Source organism: Drosophila bipectinata, chromosome 2R (assembly GCF_030179905.1).
Source record: "Drosophila bipectinata strain 14024-0381.07 chromosome 2R, DbipHiC1v2, whole genome shotgun sequence".
In the NCBI taxonomy this organism is placed as follows: Eukaryota; Metazoa; Arthropoda; class Insecta; order Diptera; family Drosophilidae; genus Drosophila; species Drosophila bipectinata.
Window position 1 is genome coordinate 13,551,659 of NC_091737.1, and position 27,907 is coordinate 13,579,565.

At 42.4% G+C, this 27,907-nt stretch overlaps 6 protein-coding genes and 1 non-coding gene across 8 annotated transcripts; 2 read left to right on the plus strand and 5 right to left on the minus strand.

The window, feature by feature from the left end:
- Positions 1–7: 7 nt before the first annotated feature.
- Positions 8–853, minus strand: Tapdelta (Translocon-associated protein delta). Its single transcript, XM_017250664.3, has 2 exons — positions 514–853; positions 8–453 (listed from the first exon to the last, which is right to left on the minus strand). The coding sequence occupies exons 1-2, from the start codon at positions 751–753 to the stop codon at positions 193–195; spliced, it is 501 nt and encodes a 166-aa protein (XP_017106153.1). The 5' UTR covers positions 754–853; the 3' UTR covers positions 8–192.
- Positions 854–3,978: 3,125 nt separating this feature from the next.
- Positions 3,979–7,205, plus strand: LOC108131478 (uncharacterized). The gene is made up of 3 exons (XM_017250357.3): positions 3,979–4,688; positions 5,722–6,356; positions 6,472–7,205. Exons 1-3 carry the CDS (start codon positions 4,264–4,266, stop codon positions 7,074–7,076), a joined length of 1,665 nt encoding a protein of 554 aa, XP_017105846.2. The 5' UTR covers positions 3,979–4,263; the 3' UTR covers positions 7,077–7,205.
- Positions 7,206–7,660: 455 nt separating this feature from the next.
- Positions 7,661–9,596, minus strand: Tsp47F (Tetraspanin 47F). The gene is made up of 3 exons (XM_017250396.3): positions 9,414–9,596; positions 8,486–8,674; positions 7,661–8,421 (listed from the first exon to the last, which is right to left on the minus strand). Exons 1-3 carry the CDS (start codon positions 9,474–9,476, stop codon positions 7,954–7,956), a joined length of 720 nt encoding a protein of 239 aa, XP_017105885.1. The 5' UTR covers positions 9,477–9,596; the 3' UTR covers positions 7,661–7,953.
- Positions 9,597–10,886: 1,290 nt separating this feature from the next.
- Sod3 (Superoxide dismutase 3) lies at positions 10,887–14,600 on the minus strand. 2 transcript variants are annotated; one of them, XM_017250829.3, is made up of 6 exons: positions 14,477–14,598; positions 12,764–12,831; positions 12,495–12,704; positions 12,207–12,435; positions 12,125–12,146; positions 10,887–11,235 (listed from the first exon to the last, which is right to left on the minus strand). In XM_017250829.3, exons 2-6 carry the CDS (start codon positions 12,821–12,823, stop codon positions 11,124–11,126), a joined length of 633 nt encoding a protein of 210 aa, XP_017106318.1. In that variant the 5' UTR covers positions 12,824–12,831; positions 14,477–14,598; the 3' UTR covers positions 10,887–11,123. The 2 variants fall into 2 exon arrangements, with proteins under 2 accessions (XP_017106318.1, XP_017106317.2); XM_017250828.3 differs by lacking the exon at positions 10,887–11,235 and adding an exon at positions 11,242–11,514 and having other exon boundaries at positions 14,477–14,600.
- A 639-nt stretch (positions 14,601–15,239) lies between these two features.
- On the minus strand, positions 15,240–27,317 carry sprt (PDZ domain-containing protein sprite). The gene is made up of 5 exons (XM_070278384.1): positions 26,916–27,317; positions 21,244–21,345; positions 17,089–17,489; positions 16,025–17,029; positions 15,240–15,966 (listed from the first exon to the last, which is right to left on the minus strand). The coding sequence occupies exons 2-5, from the start codon at positions 21,319–21,321 to the stop codon at positions 15,585–15,587; spliced, it is 1,866 nt and encodes a 621-aa protein (XP_070134485.1). The 5' UTR covers positions 21,322–21,345; positions 26,916–27,317; the 3' UTR covers positions 15,240–15,584.
- Positions 17,575–19,207, minus strand: LOC108131801 (persulfide dioxygenase ETHE1, mitochondrial). The gene is made up of 5 exons (XM_017250860.3): positions 18,604–19,207; positions 18,396–18,540; positions 17,961–18,324; positions 17,787–17,905; positions 17,575–17,729 (listed from the first exon to the last, which is right to left on the minus strand). The coding sequence occupies exons 1-5, from the start codon at positions 18,760–18,762 to the stop codon at positions 17,674–17,676; spliced, it is 843 nt and encodes a 280-aa protein (XP_017106349.2). The 5' UTR covers positions 18,763–19,207; the 3' UTR covers positions 17,575–17,673.
- Positions 24,479–24,550, plus strand: TRNAT-UGU (transfer RNA threonine (anticodon UGU)). Its single transcript has one exon. It is a non-coding gene; the product is annotated as a tRNA-Thr (tRNA).
- Positions 27,318–27,907: the final 590 nt, after the last annotated feature.

The following is a 27,907-nucleotide window of genomic DNA, read 5'->3' on the forward strand; positions in this document are numbered from 1 at the left end:
CCATGACTTGGTTTTTTGATCAGTTTTATTACGGGGCGGTCCTCTGGCTATAATTCTCGGTGCTTACATGTACAAAATGTGACAAATCTCTGGGACCCGGTCGAATTTGATGCTAAGTGATTTAGGCGAATGAATTTCATTCAAAAACTCTACGATGACAGTGGCATCCGCGGAATGGGATGGGTATCAGACTTAGGCCTGGACTTTGCTCTTGGTGGTGAAAGCAAAGTAGGCAACGCCGCCAACCAGGAAGGCAGCCAGCAGCTCAGCCTTCACCCAGGGACCCTTGTAGGCGCTCTTCGTGGGCACGGCAATGTCGAGCAGGGACTTCACAGAGGAGACCTTGTCGCCGTCACGCTGGGCCTTGCGCACATTGGCATAGCCGTCCTCGTCGAAGAGACGCACCTGGACGTTTCCGCTGCTGCCCTGCTTGATGTCCTCCACCCAGCTCACCTGAGAATAAGACAGCCATTACGTTCTGGCCAACTGATAAGGGGGGGACTGTTCACTCACCTGGTACTTGTTGTCGCCAACCTTGGCTACGGGCACAACCTTGCCGCAGGGGAATTCGGCAAACAGGCTGGCAGGAGCAGCTCCACTGCACTGCAGAGTAAACTCTCCAACGTGGGCAAGCTGGGTCAGGATTGTGGCATCCTGAGTGCTGAAGGAGCTAACGTCGGCCTTGCAGCTACCGTAAACACCGGACGCACAGACAGCGGCCATCAGGCAAAGGGCAAACAGTTGACGGGACATCCTGGATCAAGTTTGTTCTGTTTTTTATTGAAGAATCAGCGGGAATAACTTCCAACTCAGCGGTATCAACGGCTACAAATTTCTCTCTGAACGCCACGACAGCAACATACGTCACTTGACAATTGACAGCTGACAGTTGAGAGTGTCCAAGCCGATAGTATCGCAAAGCGCCACCTATCTTGTATTTAAAACTTCTTTTTTTATAATAAATTTATACTATTACATTTATTGTTACTAGTTACTTGTTATTTGTTTAATAAATAATGATAAATTGCATAAACAAAAATAATTTTTTTATTTTACATTTTTGATCCAGAATTTATCGATAATTTTAACAGATATTGCATCCCTCAAACTGTCGGTTTCCCGCTGTTGCTGTCATTTCAAAAGTTCAAATATCAATCAAAAGTTAATATTGTTTTATAAATAAACTACTTCATTTAAAATTAAGCAAGAAATGTTCATAAATCTTAAGTCTTTTTTCTTAAGCCCATTTTTCGTGAGGGATCCCTTGATAATGGGGTTTTCCCCTATATGGCCCACAGTGATGGCTATATCTTTCCCAATTCGCATCCGATTCTCAAGCGGAGTACCTTAAACGATTTCTAGATCGATTCTCTACCATTCTGCATCAAAATCCTGAGACAAAATTTTTTTTAGATTTTTTGTCCATTTTTCGTGAGGGATCCCTTGAAAGTGGGGTTTTCCCCTATATGGCTCACAGTGATGGCTATATCTTCCCCAATTCTCATCCGATTCTCAAGAGGAGTACCTTAAACGATTTCTAGATCGGTTCTCTATCATTCTGCATCAAAATCCTGAGACAAAATATTTTTTAGATTTTTTGTCCATTTTTCGTGAGGGATCCCTTGAAAAAATGGATTTTCCCTATATGGCCCACAGTGATGGCTATATCTTCCCCAATTCTCATTCGATTCTCAAGCGGAGTACCTTAAACGATTTCTAGATCGATTCTCCACCATTCTGCATCAAAATCCTAAGACTAAATATTTTTTCTACTTTTTGTCCATTTTTCGTGAGGGATCCCTTGAAAATGGGGTTTTTCCCTATATGGCTCACAGTGATGGCTATATCTTCCCCAATTCTCATCCGATTCTCAAGAGGAGTACCTTAAACGATTTCTAGATCGATTCTCCACCATTCTGCATCAAAATCCTAAGACTAAATATTTTTTCTACTTTTTGTGCATTTTTCGTGAGGGATCCCTTGAATATGGGGTTTTCCCCTACATGGCCCACAGTGATGGCTATATCTTTCCAAATTCGCATCCGATTCTCAAGCGGAGTACCTTAAACGATTTTTAGATCGATTCTCTACCATTCTGCATCAAAATCATGAGACAAAATATTTTTTAGATTTTTTGTCCATTTTTCGTGATGGGATCCCTTGAAAATGGGGTTTTCCCCTATATGGCCTACAGTGATGGCTATATCTTTCTCAACTCTCATCCGATTCTCAAGCGGAGTACCTTAAACGATTTCTAGATCGATTCTCCACCATTCTGCAACAAAATCCTGAGACTAAATATTTTTTAGATTTTTTGTCCATTTTTCGTGATGGGATCCCTTGAAAATGGGGCTTTCCCCTATATGGCCCACGGTGATGGCTATATCTGCCAATCACCTGCAGTTGTAGAATTTTTATATCCTCAAGTTTACATAGCATGGTGTTTTGGTCCAGACCGTTCCAGACACAATAGTTCGGTTCCGACATTCCTTTTAATTAAAACAAGTTTCTCCATTTGACATGTAGCCATTGGTGCCGCTCCGTATGAGGTTACGGCTCCGAGCCGCTTGTTTTCGGCATTTCCATCGTAATTGATTTCCGATTGCACTAAATCAGAGTGGTCCTGTCCGATCGGTACAAAGCGCGTCGTCAAAGTCAAGCCATAAATATTGACTGGAAATGATTAATGCCTATCCAATCCCCTGCCCGGATTCCCCAATAGGCCTTTCAGTCTGGTTTTAAGTACATTTTATTGGCAATCATATAAACCAACACACTCGTAGAAATAAAAAAAGCTACTTTGACTAGCGGGCGGGCATATGTTTGGGTGGTGGTGACCTTGAATATTGGGCTTGATTTGGTTTTGCTTTTTTTTCGGTTTTTGGATTTTATGCCATTTTGTGTTTGTGTTTGCCTCGCTCCGGTCTTTGTTATGTTCGTTACTTTTCTTTGATTGCCACCGCGCACGGAACTTTTCCGGCAACTTTGCATGTCTTTGATGAATTTGAAATTGTCACAAATGTGAAAGTTTTTCACTTGCCATCCATCCGTCCAAACGGAGATATTCGCACACACAACTGAATTTGCATCTAATATTCCATTTGACATTGAGCGACTTGTACGCATTTCTCCTCTCGTCGCATTTTTTGCCAAGGAGTTTCATTCATTCATGGCCGGATTTGCATATTGCCAAAAAAATGCTGTAATCCTTTCGATTATGGCTGGGGGGTGGGGGGCTAGCAAATGAAAACAAAAGTTCGTGCGGGTTCATTGAGTCGATGTCGAAAACTTGCCAGACCCAGAGGTATTGCACGTGCCTCAGGTGGGGGTCTCTATGGAACATTAAAAAAAAAAGGATTAATTTAATAAAAAAATTAGATGTATTTTATTTAAAATTATAAATGTTTAACCAGATATATGTGCTATTTTTTTAAGTTAATAAAAACTTTTTTTTTTTATTAAAATAAAACATTTTCTTGCCGTGATTCAGGTGGATAGACGGATATCCTCCTCGTATGTGGACTGTGTGGGTGTGAGCAGGAAATGGAACAAACAACTGAGTAGTAGAGAGAGCCAGCATAACAGGCGACTCCTTGCCAACGTTGCGATATTGTTGATTGTTTGTTGGCAACATAAACGAACACCCCCTCTAACAGACAACCTCCCAGCCACCCACACCTACCGCGCCATCAACCCCGCCAAAAACCTATTCCGATTTCGATGGCTGTGTGCGATTCCGAATTTCGGATCCGAATCTCACTCTGTTTTGGCCGTCTTCATTCACAAAACGCAGTCGGTGCACGGCAAGCGAGCCAAGTGGACGTGGAAGCCACCTCGATCTCGTCCAGAACGGCACATGCCGCATCCCCAAGTGGCTTTCGCTTTCGTGACTGCAACCGGTTTCCATTCGACTACGACTACGGTTCACGGCTTACGGTTTACGGTCTACGGTCTACGGTTCATGATTCGGTTTATTTGGCCTTTCGGTTTTCGGGGTTTTCGGCATTCAGCTTTCGGTTTCCATTTCAGCCCGGCTGGCTGGCTTTGTTGACAAAGTTATTGCCTTTGGCTTAATGACTTCGTAATTGATTTGCATTCGATGTGCCACATTGATTGGCAATTGAAACGTAAGGCACCTCGACTCGTGGGCTCTCCAACGTCAACCACCAAAACACTCCATATACCCACTCCAGCCGCCGTTTCAGTGCCCACTCATTGTCACCGTTGCTAATCAGGACTCTCAAGGATAGCCTGCCGTCTGCCATGTCGCTGTCTGTGGCTAGCCGTCGTCGCCACCAGACGACGAACGCTCCTCCGTCGTCCACTTCCGTCCACGGCTCCTCCTCCACAGCCGGTCGCTATCAGCTACCACTAAGTGTGAGGAAGCAGCACTCCTTCATCGAGCCAGCGTCCAGGTTCTCCACCCAACAGAGGGGCTACCTTTCAAGAGGTCTCTCCGTTGGTCGATCCATCGAAAACATTCGGCAGAAGTTGTACCCGGTCAGCCGGCAGTCATCGTTGGCCGTGGAGGACTCTACTCCGAGGATCGGCCCTCGCATCACTGCCTCTCAGGTCCAGGGTCTGAGGCTGAGGGACAAGAGTCTAGTGGCCTGGTCATCTACTTCCTCCTTGCTGAAGGATCAGGAAACGGAGGGGCACAAGCAAGTGGAACTAGTGGACAGTAAAATGTAAGTATTCTCTAAAATTGGAAATGGAATTTCGTTACTTTTCTTAAAAGGAAATCAAAGGAGTTCTGCAACTCATGCTGAGAAGGATGGTCTATAGATTTGTATCTTTTAGTTACCCTAGATATTAATCTATTCTTATATATTATTTTGAAGTGCCTAACTCCCAAGTATGTCTAAATTATATATCCTCCATTCAAGTGATTGTCGCACCTATGGAAACCCGACCAATCGGAATCCTATTGTTTGACCTTGGTGCCAGCGAAGGGTGCGTATTGGATTCACTCCCACTCACAGTACGGATTCGTTTACGTATACGTAATAAACGAGCCAACTCCGGATGTAAGGATATCTGCCCTGATATCATCTATATAAATATGCCGAAAGTGACACTTTCGATATGGGCGTCGCGTCAAGTTCTGTGCAATTTGCATGCTTCACGCCGAAATCAAACGTCAAAGTTTTATGTTCCAGTGCATAACACACGCTAGACATGCTCGAGAGCATGGCTCCTGGCTTTGGTTCCCATTTAGCCACCCACGAGAGCCACCCACGCGCTCCAACCTGAAAGCCCACCTGGCGGCACACTTAAGTCGATCATTGCACACGTTGCCTGCTGACAAGATAGCTTGAAGCCTCAGGCTGAAAACTTGGCTGATTGGGCGGTGCGATTTCGTGGGCCTGGCTGGGATGGGTTCAATGACCCAATCCTCAGATTCGTAGACTCACTTTCGACGGTTTCCATTTCGGGCGGCAATTGCAAAACGTAATTGACATGGTTTCGTTTGCATACGGGCTGGATAGTGAGGATTGTGGGGGAGTGGGTAACCCGAAACAAGAAGTTAATTTCTATTTCTGTACCTTGCATGATTCGGTATCGAGAACAGCATAAATTGCCCCGCAACTAATGCCAAATAATTTGATTTAAATTTAGCCGGAGGCGGGAGTAGGTCACTCGAAACTTTCCATTTCCTTTTAGGGCTGCCACCTTACCTCCATACTCGATTGCAGTTCTATTTTTATTCCCCATTTGCAGCAGCGCCAAGGCGGACAAGAATCGGATCAACCTGAACATAGTCCTGTCCCAGACGATCAGGGCGACCAACGAGCGGGAGCAGGAGCTTGACCCAGAGCCAGAGCCGGAGCCTGATACGGAAACGGACGTCCCGGCCGTGGCTCAAGTCATCCCTGAGATACCTCTGAGCATCTCGCCGGCACTGACCGTTCAGCGGCGTCCGCCCCTGGTCCGTGCTATGTCCGCTCCCGTCCGCGGATTGGACGAGACCAGTAAGGGCGTGATTGCCGCCAGCAAGAGGAGCCAGCAGAAGCTGCGTCGCCGAAAGATCTTCACCCGCACCGCCTCCTCTTCGGTGGGTGGCGGTGCCTCGGTTCCGGTTCTCGATGTCATCGGCGGTGGCGACTCCACCGGTGGCCCCGGCAGCGGAAACGGAAGCGGCGCCGGCTCCAAGAAGGCATTGAACCGAGCACGAAGTGTAGTGGCGCCGGATGTCATTACCCTGGTCTCACTGTTGAGCTCCGAGGGCAGTGACTCTGAGCGGGAGGACAATTGTTCAACGGTCGTGGCCAGCCCCCCCGCTATCGGGGCGGATAAGCAGACCCAGGGCGCCAACCAGCGGAGGGCGCCACTCCTGAGGAAAACGGGCAAATCGGGTAAGTTTCAAGATCTGAAAACGGCAAGGACCTTCCCTTAGAAGTGGATATTTTCTACTTTATTTTGGTCCATATCCGCTCCTTTAATTAAAACCCAACTAAAGCTGTTTGGCAGTCTCGTTTCAAGACAGCTATCCGCCCACCTTTCAACTGGCCTCCAAGGAGTACTCTCACATGATACGCCGTGGATCGATAGCACCACTTGCAGCCAGGATCCGAGCCAATCGACCGCCCACAGCGCCGCCCGTTTCCATCTTCTTGAGCGACGTCCAGGGCAAAATGGAGCAGCCGGCGAAGAAGGAGGGCACCGCGGATGAGATGCCACCCACCAACAATTCCCTATCGCCAGATGAGGCCAAAAAGGAGAACAACAACAATGCAGCCAACTGCGAGGATCAACAACAGCAGTCGCCGGATCAAAACTATCCGGCTTATGTGCGCAGCTTGAAGGAGCGCGAGTGCTGGAAGTTGCACCAGAAAATGGGAGCCAAGGGTGTAAATGTCAGCTATGAGACGGTTTTGAGGGGCATGCTTACTCCAACCGAGTTTCGGCACTATCAGAAGCAGCGCGAACAGGAGGAGGCCCGCATCCTGGAGGAAGCCGAGGCTGCCGAAGCCGCTGCCGCAGCAGCAATACTCGAAAGCGGAGAGAAGGACACACGGAAGTCGCCGGCCACGGCCATCGAACGTCTCTCGGAGGCTCTGCTCCAAAGCAAATGAAATCCCTTCCGGATACCAGTTCCAGTTTCCTGGACAGTGACCATTAAAAATGCATTTTCCTCTACACAGAGAAAAATAGAACATTGGTTATATTTTGTCCTTCGTCCGATTGTTGAAATTTTTAACTTTTTAAATACTTATTGTTTTTAATCATAACCTTTTTTTAAAGCAAAGTCCTTAAACCTCAATTTATAGATCTCAAAAGGTGTCTCTGTGTAGAGGACGTAGCAGTAGTCGAGCACTCGTTAAATGGCAATTACACGCCGCTGAGACACAATGAGCGTCCACTCTTTAGTTTTAGATGGATCATCCCATAATCCCCTAACCCTTATATACCCAAAATTCCCATTTAATTTGTATTCAGCGGGACTCAAGCTTTGGTGGACGCCGAGCCTGGCCAATAAATGCAAAAGCAAAAGATTGTAGATCCTAAACAAATAAAGAAAAGTAGAAGTCACCGAAATACTAACAAGTTTTTTTAAACTCTTTGGAAAAAAAATGGTAACATCTTTTTTGTTTTGTTTTATTTTTTAAGGAATACAACGTAATTTTTATCTAAAATTTGTATTAATATAAAGCAACGATTAATGAATATGATTTTGGGACTGTTAACAAAAGGCAACAATTTTAGAAAAAAGGATAGAAGGAAAGTTTTTGAAATTTTAATTTAAGAAAAAGACAGATAAAGATTTAAAGAAATAGTTAGAAAAAGAAATAGTTTTGAAAGAGATAAAGAATTGTTTAAGAATAAGTTATAGCTTTGAGATGAATTGTTGCGTTTTCTTTTTTCTGACTGACACATTTTCTTAACTTGGAATCGCAAATAATTTTCAACAGTTTATAGTTTCTTTAAGTTTTAGATACATATAGGAGGTGTTTACTTGGCCCTTTCCTGCCGAATAGAGTTGGCCAGATAGCACGCTAGAATGATGCCGAGGATTTGGATGAAGGCTATTCCAATACCAACACCGATAAGGATAATTGCATTCTTTTCAATTCGATCCTTTAGCTTGCCCACACATCCGTCCTGGTAGTACTTATCCTTGCCCAGAGCTGGCGAGTCCCGACAGTGTCCCACGGTGGTGTCAATAAACTGCGGCTGGCAGCAGCTGGCCGGAAGAGTCTTGTTAGCACTGAGCTCCCTCCAATCCGCCGGAGTGTCCACACCGCAGCACATCAGCTTTCGCTGGATGTTGTCCCAGGCCATGGTATCCTCACTATCTGACCGCTTGATCGATTCCTGCAGAGAGTTCTTCACCATCATTTCCAGATCCTTCTTGAAAACACTAGCCGCAATGCCCACTGCCAGCTCCACGATGAAGATGACGGCCAGAAGAACTGCAAACTGCGAATTAAAATTGTTAAAAATAAAAACTACGATCTTAATATAATTATAAATAATTACTTACTGTCAAGAGCAGCGTTGGTGACTCCTTGATCGCTCCGAAACATCCCAGAGACGCAATCAGGAATATAACCAGACCAGTAACGATTAGGACAATCGGTGGGGCCAGGACACGACCCTCCACAAAGTGATTAAATTCATTCACATCGGCAAGGACAATGGCACCTGCCACAAGAATTCCCAATCCGGAGATCTGGAAGAAAACGTCGAACCTTCTGATTAATCGATTTCAACCTTCAAGCAATTATGTTAATGGCTTCCAATCAAGTCCTAATTCGAATTTGTTATTTGTATTTACATTCCAAATTCAAATTGTGCGATAAAAATCGCCCACGACCCTGTCAATGGCATTTCCATGTTCAGAGTTCATGTCGTCATTGCTGCGGGGGCTCTGTTCTGAGTTCTATTGGTCAATGCGAAGGACATCGAATGTTGTCCATGTCCTTTGGAACACGCATACATCACTTGCATGGGCTTACAAGAAAATCGCGTTTTTCGACATGAGGGTGCTTCGACATTATAGGCTATATATTGAGGAATGGGAATGCCATTTTCCAGCGATAATTATCTAAATGAGCTATATAAATAAGGGCCTTAATATGGGAGTAATTCTAGTGTTTAAAATGACATTTATGAGGGGAATTAAACCAGGTACATAGGTTCTCACTAATTAAATGTTTACATAACTCTTTTTTTTAAAAAAAAAAGAAAAGGAAAAATGGCTGAAACATGATGTCTGATGAATGATCCATTGATACAAATTTGATATTTCAGAAATAAATTCTAAAGAAAAAAAAAGAGAGTTAAAATGGAACACTTTTTCTTAAACAATCTCTAAAATCACATAACATTTTAGTTCTTTTCGATTCAAAATCATCACTTCACTTCCCAAATATATATATTTTTTAGTTTCGTAAGTTTAAATAACTTACCGCAAACAAAACATTGAAAGCAAACAAAACATATTTTATTAAACTCGGACCGCAAGAACGCATTTTGATTTTCACTCAAACTCGTAGGTTTCTTCAAGTTTAGTTTATAATTAGATATTATTCCAAATTTAGAAGGAATATAGGGATAACGACTTTGAACGATTGACCGAAACGACTGGCCGGTCTGAGGTTGGACGACAAACTGACCAAAGCCGCTGTCCGGCCGGGCTTTAGAACCCTTCGGTCTGTTGTGGCCAAACCGGGGCTTTACGATGGCAACGGATCCGGACGGTGGGCACTAGGAACAAAAGTAAAAGTGAGTGAAAGTCTTCGAGGCCCGTTTCGAATTCAGGCCAGGCATGATTAGGCACGGGAATCGGAATCGTAGAAATAACACACCAACAATACAGTTGGGGGCTGGAGTTCTTTTGCAGGTCTAATGCCCTGCAACCCATTTCGTTGATTTACCATTCGATATGGACTCTCCAGACCCCGACCATCCAACCGAAAGGGGGCGGACCAGTTGGTTGGACCTTTGTGGGTCGCCGGGAGCTTACCTCACTGTACTTCTTGCCACCTTTATATTTCCCGGTGGGTCAATGCACTTATTACCATAAAAATTCTAGCTGCCCGACGTCTGCCCGTTTTGTATTAGTTGGTATGGGTATTTGTAAGCATACGGAGCAGGGTATTTCCCTTTAAAGTTTAGCACTTAACACTCGGGTCTCGACCTACGCCCAAGGCGAAATTAATTGCGTGCTTTCGTGCCAGGGAAGTGAAAGTTGTAAATGCTCCTCCAAGAAACTCAAATACTAAATTTTTGTGGGACTTTGCGAATAATTAAAGGCGCCCGAAAAAGTATGCCACAATCGAGTCATCGTTCAGTCTTGGAACTTTCGATTCGCAGGATGATGTTAGTGTTGCGTGTCGGGAATTATTGCCCGGAATCCCGCTGGGTGACCCAATCTCTGGGTGTTCTTATCGGGTCAGGGAAATCTTTTGGCTTAAAAAAAAATAAGAAACAAAAACTGTTGCTTGACCATTAGCCGAAGAAACTGCACTTCTATGAATGATTGGAGGGCAAACATTTGCTGAAGGTTTTCACAATTTAAAGTAAATTCTAGAAGTCAGACTGGAGGTGTGTATTTGTTCTAGATTTCGTCTTGGAATTTGAACAAAAAATATCTGAAACGGTGTTAATTATGTTTATTTTAAGCACTTTTTTATTTATTTATGTAACGCGCTTTGAAAAGGAATTTCTGGTAAGCTTTCTTGTTATGAAAGCATTCTAATAATAGGTTCATTTGTGTCCTAGAAAAAAAATCCATAACTAATCAACACTTGATATTACTTATTGTTTCTTGACCTTTGTAAGAAATTCTACTTGTTGTTGCTTTCTCTTTTTATTTTATTAATACAGTTTAAGGATTTCTAAATTCATATAAAAAATATCAAAGAAAAACAACGAAAATATATATTTAACAAATTTTATTATCAATCTTGTTCAAAAAATAATATAATGCTGATCTTTGCTGGCGTTTTATAATTACTTAAGTGTGGGTGTGAGTTTTGGGTGTGTTTTTAATCACATGTGGGTGTGTGTTAAGTTCTGAGGTGGTGAGAGTGCGGATGCGGATCACTAAGATGGACAGTCCCACATGCCACATGCCACAATCCGTGTTGGATCCAATCCGGATGCAGAATGCTGGGTTAGTTGGTGCTGCTGGCCAAAAAGAGAGCTACTACAACGGTCAGAATGGAAAGGGAGTTGCGCAGGACACCGGCGCCACCTGTCCGACACGGCCACTCGTCGACATCCGAGCTGCAATTAAAGTATTTCTAGTCTTCAGCTACGCCATCTTATAGATACAATTGGTGCGACAACGGATACGGGTACGGATGGGGGTACGGATATGGGTATGGATATGGGTATGGCAGCGGGTAGTGCGGATACCGCTGTAGGGGATAGACAACGTGATCTTGTGGCTCCCTGTGGGGCACATAGTACAGTGGTTGATGATGGTGGTTTTGGCGTGGTTGTGGTGGTGGTGCGGATACAGATACAGATTCGGATGATTCTTGGTGTTCTGTCGGAGGAGCACTGAAAAAACACAAGCCAGAGCTAAAGTTGAGAGTTCTGAGAGCGCAGGTTGATTAGAAACCTTCCGAGTCCAGCTGTTGTTATTTCAATCCCCCATCGCCATCGCCATCGCCCTCCAATAATGCTAATGATGTTAGTACATAAATGAGCCGAAGTACAGAAAACCCCTTTGTCATACCAAATACCTACCCACCCACTCGATCAACCCCACAGAGAAAATGACGAAGTTGGTTTAGGTTTATGAATGAGTTTTGGAAGGATACAGGTAGTTGGTGTACGCTAATGTTTAGCTTGGATTTTGTTCGGTTAATTTTTGTTGATTTTATTACACACAAAGACAAAAAAAACGTACAGCGAGCGGTGGTGTTGGGCATGAAAATCGAATGAGTCAGTGAACTGAGACGGTTAATTGAGGGAAATGTAGTGGTGTAAGCCAAACAAAAGTGGTTGTGAGTGATTGAGATTGTGTCAGTGTCTAGGTGGATGGAATGGAGGTGGGTTTGGGAAAACAGTTCATTAGTTACTGCGCCAGGAGTTACAAAAACAACACATATATATATTATTCGAGAAGATTCGAGTTGGCGTTTGTTGTGGAGGAAGCGATATTTACTTGATACCAATAACACCGCAGGCTGAAAGGAAATAACAAGATTAATAAGAATTTCTGTTAAATTACTATTCCATGTCCTTACCAATACGTCCACCTGCGTTGCCAGTCTTCTTGGAATCCGTGTGGTTGCCCAGACCCAGATCATCTTCATCTTCGTGGACGACAACGCCGCGACCAATGATAGTGCGAACGCCAGTAAGGGTAATCACAGTATCCGTGTAAGTAATGTCGACCTTGCCAGTGGAGTTCACATCCAGATTGCCCAGATCACCGACATGACGGACATTATCGCTGGGAGCTCCATGATCCACCTGACCAAAGATAACCTCTATTAAGACACAGACTTGCTGGGGAGAAACAGATCACCTACCTTGTCGGGATTGTAGTGACCACCCATGCTGGTGCAGCCGTTGCTCAGATCTCCCTTCTCGTGAATGTGGAAGCCATGCTTGCCCTCCTTGAGGCCCTCCAATTGGATGCGGACATGGACATTCTGGCCACAATCGTTTTGGGTGAAAGTAACATTGCCCTTGACCTCCGGTCCGCTCACATAGGCGATGGCCTGTATCGGCAGGTTGCGCTATAAATTTTGTAATAAAATAATGGTAAGCGGAATTACCAATGATTATAATAACTTACCGTCTGGGCGGCAGAGCAAATGGTGGCACACAGAGCCAGGGTAGCCAAAAGTCGCAACATGTTTAAAGCTGCAATATATATTTTTAAGTTTATGACACGTGTGGCACTTAAAATTGATGAAAGGGAGGTTATAAAGAAATACGTTTTAATGAATATTGGGGTTAGTAGTGCGACGACTTTTACAAAAAATGTATAAACTTTTTTGCGAAAAAGTCAAATCAGCAATGCTCCAGAATAAGTATTTTAAGCTTATACTTAGAGATAAATTGTAGACCTTCTAGTTAATCTGCAGACCCCTTGATAACGCCGCCCATCTCCTTAATTTGTTTTATTTTAGACGTCATCAGGTGCACAGTCACTTGATTCCATTAAATCTGGCATTTGTGTGCGGAATTGAAGCGCCTAACCTCAATTTATGATACGATTTGTGGGTCATATATGATGTGCGAACGGGTATTCATATTTTTGTGTATGAACATCAACGATACCCATACAAATCTAAATGCAAACAGCCTTTTTTTACAGGGTTAAGTGCGGCTGGGGGGAAGGTCAATCAACAATCTCTTTTTTTGTAGTTTTTTCACTTTTTTTTGTAGTTTTTGTACGCACATCGTTTTACGAAATTTATAGTAATTGAAATGCGACTGATAAAAGCGGATGGATGTCAGAGTTTATCGGGGAAATGTTTGTTTATTGGCCGGGTCCAAGCCTTATCAGTCTCTGCGATATGCTCATGATCTTGCCAAGTCATAAACCGAATTAAAATGCCTCCAGTACCTGCTTCACACGTACCCTTATCTGGCACTCGAACCGAGTTCCTAAATTTACGATTCCCACACAATCTTAACTATAATTCAGAATATTATCGGATTTTGTTAAACTCTTGTATACTCTGAAGGGTACCTGTCTCGAACTGGGCCACAAATTGCAACTAATTGTCATCGTTTGTCCATCAAATTGGTGTTATTAGGGTTTTGTTTGGACTTCTGCTCGTTGAGTCGCTGTGATTGATTTGAAAATAATGGCTGAGCAGTATTTTTTTGTGCATGTCACTTTAGCTGTACCCTGCTGCCAGGTCTTATGCTAATGAGAACTACCTTATCAGAGTTTAGAAAAATTCATCATGAATTTGCAAGCAATAGGGCATAGATTATTATTAGATTTTCATCTCCCTGACTTGGCATTTCATTAAAAAGAAAATATCGAAAACTATGCACTTTAAGATAAGAGAAACACCTAAATTTCCATATGCATTTAGATAACAGATTGTAAACACTTGTTGGACAAAAAAGAATATGGAATGCGGTTCAACTCCTCCAGTTTACATATACACACATTTTGGAGTATTTCTTTAATTTTTTTTTGTTTGATTTCAAGTGCAGATTTTACCCACGCTCGTTTTTAAATAACTGGTTACTTTAACCCATTCAAGGGCGATCGGACATCGAACGAAACGCCAGAAAGTAAGAAGCCTAACCGAGGAATACTAACTGCGTTTCGAGGTAACTGGTTTTTGTTTTTGGCCAATAGGAAACGCAAATAATAAATTTCAACTGGTTGTAAAAAACGAAGCAAAAATCAATATATCAAGTAGGGGGAGTACCGAATCGATTTAAATATCATCACACTGCTTAGAATACATCAATGGCTTTAAACTTTTCATTTCATTTACTGACACTTGTAACTTATTCCTCAGTTACGCTGAGCACTCACCTTGTTAGCAACTATTTAATAATTGGATAGTTATTATATTTGTATATATTTTGTGTGGGAATTATGCGATTGCACCTCTGATTCGGTTGAGATCTGCGGCGAAACTGTTTTGAGCTTCTGGCATAACCGCCGCAAATCACCTTTTTGAGAATCCGGCGAGCGAAGAATCCGGAGAGCGGCGAGCCGAGAGCGAAGAATTGCGCACCTTGGGAGAGCGGCGGAAACTGCAGTGGGCGGTGGGTCACTCTTCAAATGGCTTTATCAGTTAAAGAATTCAAAAACTTTAGAATAACGCATGTACGGCAGACTTTTTCTATAATTCCAATTACAGCATACATATTGAATAAACACCTATAAAAAATCGTGCTTTCATGGAAATTAATAAAAAGTACTGCTGGGACACGCTAACGTGCTTTTCAATTGAATAGTTTATCACGATGGTGTCGAAAAATGTGTGCCAGGCTCGTGCCTACAGTGGTGGACTGGAATATGGTTACGGTAAGCCTAACAACTATACTTGGTTAACCAATAATGATTCTAATCTAGGATCTTTTTATATTTTTGAAATTCTGAAACCATAAATAAGGTTACTATATCTAATTGAGCATGACCTTTCGTCACTAATATTGTCACTTTACAGATAACTATCTTCACAATGAAGAACTTTCTTTACAACCCCCCTTTTCTCAGTAAGCCACACCTCCTCTTATATTAAATTCCTCCAGCAGGCCGTAAATGATCAATCAAAACAAAATAAGCAGAGTAAAGTGAAATTATTCGTGTATTCACATTGAAAAATTGTGCTAATATAATCGTCATATAGTTTCATACAATAATAAACGCTCAATTATATACGTTTTTTTCCAATACTACTACCAGATAATAGCCAAGCCCTACTTATCGATATGTATTTGTAAGAATGTAGAATGTAAGTACTAAAACTAAGCCATTAAACTAAACTACCCACTTAATGGTAGTTTCGTAAGGGTATAGTATATTGCTAATTATAATTTTGCACATATCCGCCTGTTTTTTGGTTCAAACACCAACTGGTGATTGAAGGTTAAGCTAGTTATATTTATAAGTTTTGTTTTTGGGGTCTTTGCATTCAGATCAGCTTGTGCCTGCCCAGGGAGGCTGTGTGCATGGGACTGCAGTTCTCGATGAGCATGGTATGACCCTCATCCGTAGGAGATACTCCGCCCTTGCTGTTGTTGTTATTGTGGTGGACCCGCTTCATGGGTCGCTTCCTTTCGAGATCGGCGTTGGGATGAAGTTCCACCGTTTGCAGACTTTGGGCTCTTTGGAGGGAAAGGCGCAAAGGTTTCTTGGGGGGAGTGGGTCGAGTGGTGCGGCTCTCAGTCGGTGGCTTCGATTCGTTCTCGCTATCAAAGTCCAGGGACTTGACACTCCTCATGTCGCTGGGAAGACGAGGGCGTAGAGTGTGGGCGTCGCTTTGACGTCCAGGGGTGTCCCGGCGGCGATCGATTCTGAATAATAAAAATACTATTAGATAACTAGTCTAGATCAGTTTCTTCCTAAACCTACCCATTGTACTGGTTCAGATGCTCCACACTGCGTGCATGTGCGCTCATCAAGTGCTCCCGGTGCAGCTGCTGCTGCTGCTGGAGGGGATCTCTTGGACGATCGCGGTGCTGTCGCTCCCTGTGTCGCTCCTTTTCCCGACGATGATGCTGCATGTACGCTGAATCGCTATTAATGGAAATCTTCGAGGCGGACAACGACTTGGAGGGCATGGAGTACATATGCGGCAGACGCTCCCTGAGATCAATGTGAGTGTTCTCCTTGATGAGGGTCTTAGTCACATGTCCTACAGGGGTCTTGGTGGGCTCTTCGCCCATCAGTTCGATGGGCTTGCCACCCACTAAGGTGGTAATGTAGTTGCCCCGCTGGAAGATTAGGGGTTTCTCGGGCGGCGTGGAGGGAGGTGAGGATATACTGATGCTGGTTACGTGCTGGGATTGATTGGAGGATGCCTGCTGCTGTTGTTGGTGGAGTGGCTGATTCGGAGGCTGCTGGTGCGGCTGCTCCTTGACGGTCTGGAGCTCACGGACCTGCTCTTCTAGATAGGAAATACGATGCTGCAACCGCATATTGTTCTCCTTCTCTTGGTCCAGCTGCTTCTGGGGAATGGCTACTGATTTCTTTCGCAGCACTACCATTTGGCATTTTCCCGAGTTGCCCACTTGCTTCTGCAGCTCCTCTTTGGACTTGCCAGTGACGAGGCGACCATTTATCTCCAAGATGCGGTCTCCCTTGTAGAGACCATCACCCTCGAGGGCCCATTCCACGTAGAATCCTGGCTGATCCGTTCGTTGTTGGGCTGCCCACCGGCCAGAGGTGGCATGAACGGCATGTAGACTTAGGGATACTCCCGAACTGATAATATTGTAGAGGGTTTGGGCTTCGGGCTTGGACTTCTCCAGGCGGGCTTGCAGGGCACGAGCCTCCTCCACGATCGAAAGCATTTGGAGCTCCTCCCGCCCAAGAGCGTATTCCAATTCGGCTTGTCTGATGCGAATGTCTATGTTGCTGTGGATTAAATGGGATTTAGGATTACTTTTTCCAAAAGGCTTATGTGAGACACTTACTCTGTGATATCAAGTTTCTCCAGAGCACTTTTCAGATTCTTGATCTTAATGCGTTTATTTTCGGCTTCGGCTTTGAGTCTGTTTAGTTTCTGTTCGGCCGCTGGCTTTTCCGACTCATCGAGGGGCGGTCCAGTGGGGCGTGGCAGCTTTCCCAAGCAGAGCTGGATACGCAAATTCTGGATAACTGCCTCGCGGTCCTGTAGCGCCGATCTCAACTCCTTCGACTCGCTCCTCGTGGATCGAGAGGAGAGTGTTCCGCCCAAAGAGCCACCCTTTCGCCTTCTTCCCGTGGTGGAACTGTGGGTGGTCGTGGTGGTACTGCACGACTCCTGGTTGTTCTCTGCAGCCGAGTGAAGACTGTACTTGACGGCACTGCCACAACCCTTCGGATTCAGAATGGTCTACAAGAAATAAAAGCGAAAACGAATTGAGTTTATTTACTTAAACCAAACTATTATTTTGAGAGTAAGAGACGTGTTTTGATATTGATAAAAAAAAGTGTATATGTTTATTTTGTAGATTATAATAGCAACATTATCATATAAGCTGCCTATATGAAGTCTTTGAAGGTGTATAGTTTTCAGTTCACTCCTTGGGAATATCATATACTCCGCACTCCCGGTTGGCCGGCAAAGAAGCATCTAAAAATATTTTTTCTTTAATATTAAGAAAAAACTATACATTTCTGATATTCCCACCTATCTTCTTGGGATATGGCAAATTCAGGTTGTCCATGATCTTTATAAACTCTTCCAGATCCTTGGTAAGTCTGGGATTATAGCGTTTCTCCTCCCAGACACTGCTCTCCATTTGACCTCTGGAAGTGCAGAGTTATAAGACACAGATCTTATAATTCCCCAAAATACACTCACTTGTAATCATGGGCCGGATAAATACGGAAGTTCTCGGGCAACGTAAAGATCTTGCCATGAACGTTCTCATATAGATGACGGGGACTTCCCTCCTGGAAATCGGTGCGTCCACATCCCCGAATCAACAGTGTATCCCCAGTGAAGACACAGCCCTGATCCTTGATCACATAGCTCATGCAGCCATTTGTGTGTCCCGGAGTGGCCAATGTGTCTATTACATGGGTGCCGAAATCAATGCGATCTCCCTCTTTCAGGTGACGATCTGCCTTGGCTCCACTGGCTGCGGCAATTACGGACTGACAACCCGTCAGTTTCCTCAGCCATCCGCTGCCCGTAATGTGATCCGCATGCATGTGGGTGTTGACTTTTGAAATGAACGGAATACATGATGAAATTATCTATCCATCCATCTGATAGCAGATTCCAAACACTCACTCGCATATTTCAACTGAAAGCCCAAGTCTTTCACCAGCTGAGCATCACGTTTCGCCTGCTCCAAAACAGGATCTATGATCACAGCTTCCCCGTTTTTCAAATCGGCCAACAGGTAACTATAAGTGCTACTTTCTGTATCGAAAAGCTGTTTGAATTTTAAAACGATATCTAATTAGTTTCTATATTGAGACTTGGGTAGCTAACATACTTGTCGAAAGAAAAAATCTGGGGAGAATGGCTTCCGGTCGGGCAGACTCATGGTTCCAAAGGTGCTCAAAGATCGGATATTACTGGCCAAGATAGAGGGGCTTCCAACTGATGAAAGCCGCTTGAGGGCTGAAATCATACTGCCGCCGACGATTCTCATTTCAGACCAGCTGTGTGGGGATCGTTTCTAATCGGTTGGACTTCGTTTGCAATTGGTTTGCCTGGCTAGTTTAGATTTCTATTTGCTCACTATATTTTTACTCACTGTATTTGCTCATTTTATTTGTATTTGCTATTTGCTCACTGTATCGTATAAAAGTACGATACAGTCTTCACCTATTCTCGTATATATATATATCAGTTGATCAATATTCAACTGGCTTATGGCATCTGATTAACTTCCTAATTTGTTAAATTACTGATAATTGAGCACTTTTAGTTGTTCGTTTCGGGTACAGTCTTTCGGCTATCACATCTATTACACTTAATCAGAGGTATTGCTTATCACTGGTAATATTTATTAAAATATTATTTAATTTTTGCACAAATAACAAACACTTGGGGGAAAAAATAGAAGGTATTATAAACAAAGTTTCGGTTTATGCACGATGGCACATCAGCTGATGTGTTGAGTTCGACTGAGTTGAAAATGGGTGGGTTTTGGGGCAAGCTTTGGGGCCAGAAAGCTTTTTTGGGGAACCTGTTGCTTTGGCGCTCAAATAGCTTTCAAAATAATATATTCCCATGATTAACATTTTTTGTTAATAGATCTTAAATCATTAGAAACCTTTCTTTGGTTTCCGTTTAACAATATTTCAGACAATGAATAATTCCCCTAAGGCAAACTCTTAGAATTTGTATTTCACCCCCATTGAAGGATCAAGAACCGTTACAAGATCCTTTATCAGCTGCAATTCTACATTCTTATGGAAAATGCAACAACCACCTTCCGGACAAACCCTAATCTGCAACCCCTGCAACCCTTTTTTTTCACAATTACCCTAAGAAAGTTGCAGTTCTCTTGAAAAAAAAAATTGAACAAAATTAATAATACGACTGGACATTGTCCACTTCGCAGGGAGAACGTGAGAATTTCCTGTCACCGAGGATCTTAGTCTTAAATTTCTTGACTTTTCTCTCAGATCATAAATTAATTTGCATATTTTACGAGTTACGAGCTGAATTTCATTAACAGCTCTCGGAGTGCCTTTGCGTTGAGTAATTGAAGTAATTTTGTGGAAGGAATTAATTGACCGTAGACCGTAGTAATAAGGAAATCTGTTCAAAGAAGGGTGCGAAATGCATTTTTGAACACGGGGTGCGGTTTCGAAGGGAACATCGGCTAAGGAAAAGGAAAAGGTATCGATTTCGTTTCGGTCTGACAGTAATGATTACTTCATAACTGGGGGAGTTGTTTGTTCGGTCTTTGGTTATGGCCAATTTACTGGGTGTATTTATAGATGGATCATTACAAATGACTAAACACCTGTCAGTTAATGATTCGCATCAATGTTGGATGTTGATGTTGATTTTGAAGCATCCACAAGCACAAGCTCAGAGTCTGAGCCTCAGACCCAAAACATCCCAAACAAAACACATTCGTCACTCACTTTTGCTTTCAATCATTTCACTGCGGGTGAAAGTTTCATTGTGGTGTCGGACTTCTTTCTACTAATTTGCTAAGCAGCCCCCTCTCCCAAAAAATGGAGGTATGTGTTTACCAAACAAAAGGCCAACTTATTGGTCAAATGATGATTGCGGTCAAAGAGCCAAAGATTAGTAGGATCATAAGTGCTACATTTATAAACACAAACTTTCTTTGGCGTTGAAAAAATTGCCAAATCTGCTCCAGATGATGCCATAACTCTACACTCACTTCCCCCGCAAATAAATACAAATTCCCAGGCAATATTTCACACCCAAGATATTCGAACTACCGATCGGTTGAATGCAACTCACAACTCCCAAATGGCTTGAATGACTTTGCATTGTGGACTGCGTGAAAGTGTTGCTTAAAAATGCATTCATGTGGATTTGCAATTAATTGTTGTAAATTGCATTTGTAAACATGTTTATTTTGTATTTTTTTATGCTTTATTAATATGCATTTAAGTTTGTTGTTTGGGAAACTAACAGATTCGAGTCAGGACAAATATTTAATTGAATTTTGTGATGGGTAAATGACCTTTTACATGATAATTTTGGAAAGATCGGTTTTTGCACCAGTACATAGTGCAATCAATCTTCTGTTTAAGCCTTGTCTCGGCTATTTTTTGTAAGGTATTCCCCTGTAATCGCAGATTTATGTTTTGCCATTTTGCGAATTTCATTTTCGACAACTTTCTAGCGTGTAGCGATGCAAAGTATTTGGGGTGAGTGCTTTCAGCTCACTTTTAAGCTAATGCTTAAATGCCCCGATGTCTGTCTGTCGAGGGGGCTGTGCGTGTCAATATCTAATTAGCGGAGATATAGTATTCGCGCACTTACATAATCGAATCACAGACAATACGCGGGGCGGCACGGGGCTGGGGCTGGGTTGTTGCATTAATTATGTTAAGTTAGACCTTACACAATGGACCGGGTGCATAGGTTTTTCATATTTTTCATATATTATATCTATTTCAATCGTGTGTTAACTCACCATGGACGCGGACTTCTGTTTGGCGAAGGCGCGATGATGCGCGGAAATCGGTTCACTAACCACGCTTCCGGTGTCCATGATGGCAGACTTGGCTTTATGGAGCTCTGCAAGTAAAAAATGAGATACAGAAACTATCAGTTACCATCTTGAGACGACATTTGCCCTTTCAACTTATCACACTGGCAAGTGGACAGGCCCTCAATTACACTCCTAGACATAAAAAGCCTTCAGAGTCAGTTTAATTTCGTGTTCCGCCTGGCCTGGCAAAAACAATTGGCCTGCAATTTTCGGTTCGCCGGTTTTAACAACTTTGGCACGTTACATTTACGTTTCGCTGAAGCCGATTTAATTAGAACCATTCGCTCATCCTTCTGGACTTCCCTTTCATCATTCGGTCACTCATTCATATTGCTGCCAGAAATCAGAAAAGTGAGGCGGAAAGAGAAATGCGGATCACATGCAAATGAGTTTTGTGGCAACGCACTTTCGGTGGTGGAGTAGCCCAACAAAGAAATGTATTCGATATGCAGATTTTGCATAGCCGCAAGATACACACATACACACACTCGAGATTGTATCTTGTGGATGGCGGATGAGGTTGCATAGATCACATTACTTAATGTGCCGGCAAAGGCACAAGAAACCCAAACAACCACGGCGACTGCTCTTTTCCATGTTTTCCGTGGCTTTTCACTTGTTTGTCTTTTTTGCCTTTGTCGGCACTCGAAGACAAAGCGCTCCATTCATACTGTAATTGTCATAGATACATGTGACATACAAAATGTATCTTACAAAGCAAAGATACTACTGCCAAACCGTTACTTTGTTTTTTATTGGGTGCTAAACACAAAAAAGCCAGGGGAAAAGTTCTAAAAGAAAAGTACTTGCGATTGATCTGTTAGAGAGCTTCTTGGCCACAAAAGAGTGTGAAAGTCTTTCTACACTAATTTGAAAATAATTGTTAATGGAGTTGGAATTTAAATCCTATACAGATATTTGATATTCCTCTAACGAGTATCTTTATATCTGTATCTCTATCTATTTAACATTGTAGTGTTTTGCCTTCAAGATAAACTGGGAAAGTCATTAGTCTTGAAGCCTAATTATTATGCTGGCACTGCCTTGAGCATCGTTCTACAAAAACCTTAGCTTCAGAACAAGATCTTTTTGGGGCCTATCCCGCCGTGTGTTGCGTGTTGAGGCAGGAACTAGAAAAGACCCCCACCAAGAGGTGAGAGGTAAGAGGGAAGTGCGGCTTGCCCAATGTGGGCCTATCATTAATCTAATTTCGCTTTAATGCTTAATTGTGGGCCCCAATCCGGACATAAACAGACCACGAAAAATAAAGAAAGACTAGAACAAGTTGAGTGAGAACTCTGACAAGTACTCGTCGCACATTAGCAACTTGATTTGAATCCATCCATCTCCCGGCTGATTGTACTTTGTTAGAACGCTTTGCTAATGAGATGAAATTAGGGGGACATCATGATGGCAGGAATCTACCACTCACCGAATTGCAGCCGAGGAGTGTCAGTTACAATTCTCAATTGGCTGTGGGAAAAGTCTGTCAAGCATGAAGATCGTTCAACTATACCCTCTTCTACATACCCAACTACTATATATACATAGGTATGCATGCAGTATGAGAGCCAAGTTATATGCATGTAATTATTATTCTTCAATTTGCGTGGCCAACTCCCAGAGACCCAGAGGGTCTTCTCTGGCTCAATAGGAACGAGAGCAAGTGCAGCGAACAACAAAAAGACAAGGCTCTCAGGTGCTTCTCAGGCCCCGGTCCCTGGGTCTCCTCCCGAACATGTGGGCGCAATAAGTAGAGCCACTGAAGCGCAACCAGACCAAGAACAAGTAGTAGTACTCCATAATCAAGTTATTAGAGTTGGTTACGTGAGGGAGGAATTTGGGCAAAAAGGTAGCTATAATTAAACTAATTTTTAACTTGAGCTTAGACTTTATATAAGCCTGAAAAGACTAAAGTATGCTATTTCAGTATTTGTGTTAATTTTTCCTATTTCTTTGTAGGCTAAGCACAACGCCATATATTTTATTTAATCACTAGATTAGACTATTTAAAACCCCAGCTAATATCTCACGCTGCCATCTCCATTAGCCAGAGTACAGTGAGCTCTGTAATCATTTTCATTTTAGAATTCATGTTGAGCGCGTTTCCGGCGTTTTAAGCCAACTTAGGGGAGTGAAACTGGCCGCGGTAACACGACAAAAAGCCAAGTTTATGAAGCAATTTAAGCCAAGGTAGCTAAACAATGTTTTTTCCAGTCAAGAACAAGCCGCGAATTGAGAACCGCGTTTGCGGTATAACTGTTACTCCTCTAAAATTCAAGTTGCAAATTGCAATTTCGATGCTGATGGCCACGCAACTGGAACGGCCTCTTGGTGGCAAGTGAAACTTGTTCGAGTGCTGCGTCGATTCCGGTCTAGCCAAGACACAACACACAAAATGACCCAAAAACCGGCGAAATGATGACAAGTTTATTCTGCTTTTTATCCATTTCCCAGTGCTTCTTGGCCACCGATCAGATCGATGTCGCCAAGGTCCCACGGGATCGGTGTGGCTTCGATCTAAAACGGGGATTCTGATGATTTTTCGCAATAAATTCCAATCAGCAGAGATCTCAATCGGATCTTCCATTAGCCATAAATCAAATGCAGACCATTTGGATGCCGGTGGTCGATTGTTGCGTATTCCAAAGCCATCGGCCCACACATCCAATGCGGGCTTTTATGTAAATTCAATGCACAGAAATCGAATCAAAATTTTTACAGTTCCCCATCTTAGTCTTGTATCTGGTGGGGGGGCGTTATCTAACCCGCCCCCTTTATGTTGGTTTAGCTTTATTTCTTTCTTATGGAAGGTACGCGCCTACAAAATTGTTTCGAGATGAGCTCAGTGCGCGCGCCCACAAGCCAGCGAACAATGCAAAATTGTTTTGCTCAATTACTTAAATGGAGATGACACCTGGTTCTAATATATATAGTTATTTCAAAGTACACATATGTTTGAATACTTATAATAACTTGATCCAAAGCTCCGAACTGTGACGATTCGGTTAATGCAAATGAGAAATTGCCAGTAGAAGCTGTTAGGAATTTGCCTAACAGTATCTCTGTTAATGACTCTCTGTTAACTTTTGCCCAGATGTAAGAACTGTTCTAACAGGGGTTAGTTGTATAGCGCTTTTGCCGCCCGCTTAACAGAGCCTCTTTAGCTCAGTGGCAGAGCACTGGTCTTGTAAACCAGGGGTCGTGAGTTCAATCCTCACAGGAGGCAATTTGCCTATGATCATTTTTTTTTAGTTTATTTTATTTTTTTTTACCAAAAACTAAATACAAGGCTAAAATAATTATAAAAATTGGCTTGATTCCGTTTCTGTAACATTTTTGTATTATTAATAACCTTTATGAATAAACATTTGGCCAGAGGGCTTGATGCCAAATTAGGTTTGTTTTGCTGTTTTTTCTATCTTGTCTCTAATGTTTAAACCTTAACCCTCGTCCGGTCGTAGTTTCCCAACACCTGCGCTGCCGTGTGTGTTTTTTTGGGTAATTTACGAGCTAAAATATTTCTCGCAGCCACTGACAACACGCTCGAATAGATACGAATTGGCCCAGCTTGACAATTGGCTTGGATTGTCGGGCATTATTTTGTGTTATGTGCACAAGTGTCACAAAAAACGCAGCCCCGACATTGATAATTTTAATCGCCTCGGAGGCTGCTGCTCCGGCTCTGTCTCTGGCGACATGGCCAACGAAATGGACCCGGCCAGGTTAAGATGGTAATACCAGCAACTGGCTAAGAACCTGCTTAATGGACTTGACATCAATATGGAAATTTCTTTGTTTGTTTTTTCGGGGTTTATGCCTTTCTTTATTATCATGACTTTGGGGGAATTCAAAGAAAGGTCATTGTTTTGTTTATTTGATTAGTGGTTCTAACAATCTCTGGTGTTATGTCACTGAGCTCTTCCTCTAACCTTTTTTTTTGTAGCATATAATATTACAATTATCGCAATCCAAAATATTTACAAAACTATTGTTGTTGCTCTCGAGTAAACACTGTACAGTCAGTCATTTGTTTAGCAGCTGTTGCCATGTCAGTTGATAATTGCCCATCATTTCCACTGAACAATTATTATCTGCCCCAGTCGAGAGCTACGAATATTATTGTTCACAGTTAGAATGTCAGCTGCTTCTGGTCGAGATGCAAATATTGGGGTCGCGAAAGTCCCCGCACTGGACAAATCACTTATGCAAATCAATTCTAGAAAGTCGGCCTGCGATTAGGTGCTATAGGAAAGTGCAAATTGCCTTGGCCATCGCTATCGGATATATGATCGAACGAAAGCGAAATCGAAATCAATGTATGGCTTGGTTTATATCTCAAATAGAGATTCGCAGCTCTCATTTTAATTGTTCCACAGTGCCCTCTGAATGAAAGTGAAAACCGCAACCAAAAAAAAAAAACCAAGAAACAGTTAGACTAAAAAGTTAACAAACACACGATGGTGATGTATGCAAAGTTATCTTTCCGAATCTCGGCTTTCTATTCCCACTTTGATGCTGCGGTGGGGTGAACAGAAACAAAAGTCAGCCACCAGTCAGCAGTAGTAATGCGTTGATGCATCTCTGTCGGCACGGTCGCCAGAAATCACGACATGAAACCCACATAAAAATAAAATACAGTCATCCACAAAATTTACATATCCAAGAAATACCAAAAAAACAATCTTTGATTAGGTTGTTAGCATTGAACACATCGAAAGAAAAGCAGACAAAAGTCAAAGACGAACGCGGAATTCGAAGAATATGTAAATAATACTCTAGAGACCCCAAAGACATCCTGCCGATAAAGGGTTTGGCATTTCAATGAACACACAATTCGGTTAGACCGGTCAATTGTTATTCAAATGCAGCCATCGATTCCCAAAAGGAAATATCTAATTAAAATTAATGACAAAAACGAGATGGGTGCTGAATCAAGACAGAGAGATACGACCTTATACCAAGAACCTGCCACCCAGTGCATTTCACGTCGGAATCTCAATCAAAGGTTCTGATTCAACCGCAAAAATCTAATATGTAATTATATGGTCAGAGATCGAGTCATATTTGACTGATTGATTGTGGCCGGCCGATTGGTAGAATTTGTTGTTAGGAATTCCGACCTCATCAGTGAATCAGTTTTTGCGCGATACTTTGAACTTGGTTATGGCATAATTAGCGAAAAAACTGGGGAGATTGGCTTATCTGGGGGGCCCATCAGTAAAACAAATCGCGTTTTAATGGATTGCGGGGTAAATTATTTATGAGATTTCAATTTTCCTGCCAGTTTTTGTGATGATAAGAAAAGGTTTCCACCATCTTTGGGGATTATGCAAGACAAGTGCCAAGATCTTTAGTAGAGGAGTGGCGGCCTTCTACAATCTCAGACAGAAAACTAAGCGAAGCGAAAATTGCCCCATCATCATTATTATTATTGATGTGATGTGACCCCGTTCTCTTTAAAGAGGTCGCACTGTGTCTTAGAATGCACTAATACCGGTGACAATCGATCGCTGCTTAACCTTTCGCTTTCCGCGATCGATTCTTCCGCTCTTCATTTGCTGGCATTGTTGCGAACGATGAAAACTACTTACCAACTTAAGTACGGATCCTCAGTTTAAAATCAACCAACAATTGAACAATGGCAATGTGCACAAATCAATGGCAACATTTCATTTCATTGCATTTGATTGGTGTGGATTTGTGGCCAGAAGAAGGAGGGTGGAAAGCCTCAATTTGGTTTTATTGTATTGTGCGAATTATTTACACTTGAGGCATAAATCAATGATGTCAATGTTTAAGCCGATTGTTTGGTTGCACGACTTTAAATCGCTATGGTGCCGTTACTAAAGCGCAAGCGGCACAGATTTGTTGCAATTTATTTAATTTAATTTTGGTTTGCTTAATTATTTCCGTTTGCTGTTTGTTTAATTTTTATTTATGATTTGTATTTCCTTTGTGCGTTTCCTTTGTCAATGAAGGCTTCCTTTGCGGACGCAGGAAATTTAGTTTCAAAGGTAAACAAATAAACACACACAACGTTTTATTTCCTTCCAGGCTGAAAGGAAGAAGGTCTGTAATTCACGCAGGCGCTCTGATCACCGGAATCCGTAAGATACGTCGACGATGGAAATCCGAAAGATACATCCGATCGCGACGACGGTTGAACAATGTCTGAGTATCTCGTTTCGTGTGGCAACTCACTAAGCCGCTCTCGGGCATCGAAACACTCACAATCCGCCTCTCACTCTCTGTTGTAAACTCACCCCCGGTTTCTCTTGTAAGTTTAGCCATAAAACAGCTAAAAATATTATTAGACAGCTCTAAAAATAAAAACATAAAATATAATATTGGAAAAAATTCAAAATAGTTGAGCATAACAAAAGGTTTAAGTTATTGTTCATTTATTAGAAATACATAAAAATTAACTATCTTCTATAGTATCGAAACTATTTCTAAACACAACGTATGTACAATAATTAAGATGTTTTGTTTTAATATTTTAAGTTAAAAATATTATAAAATATTTAAAATATATATTATAAAATATTGAGACCACAAATTGAAAGCTTAACTTAAAAACTAA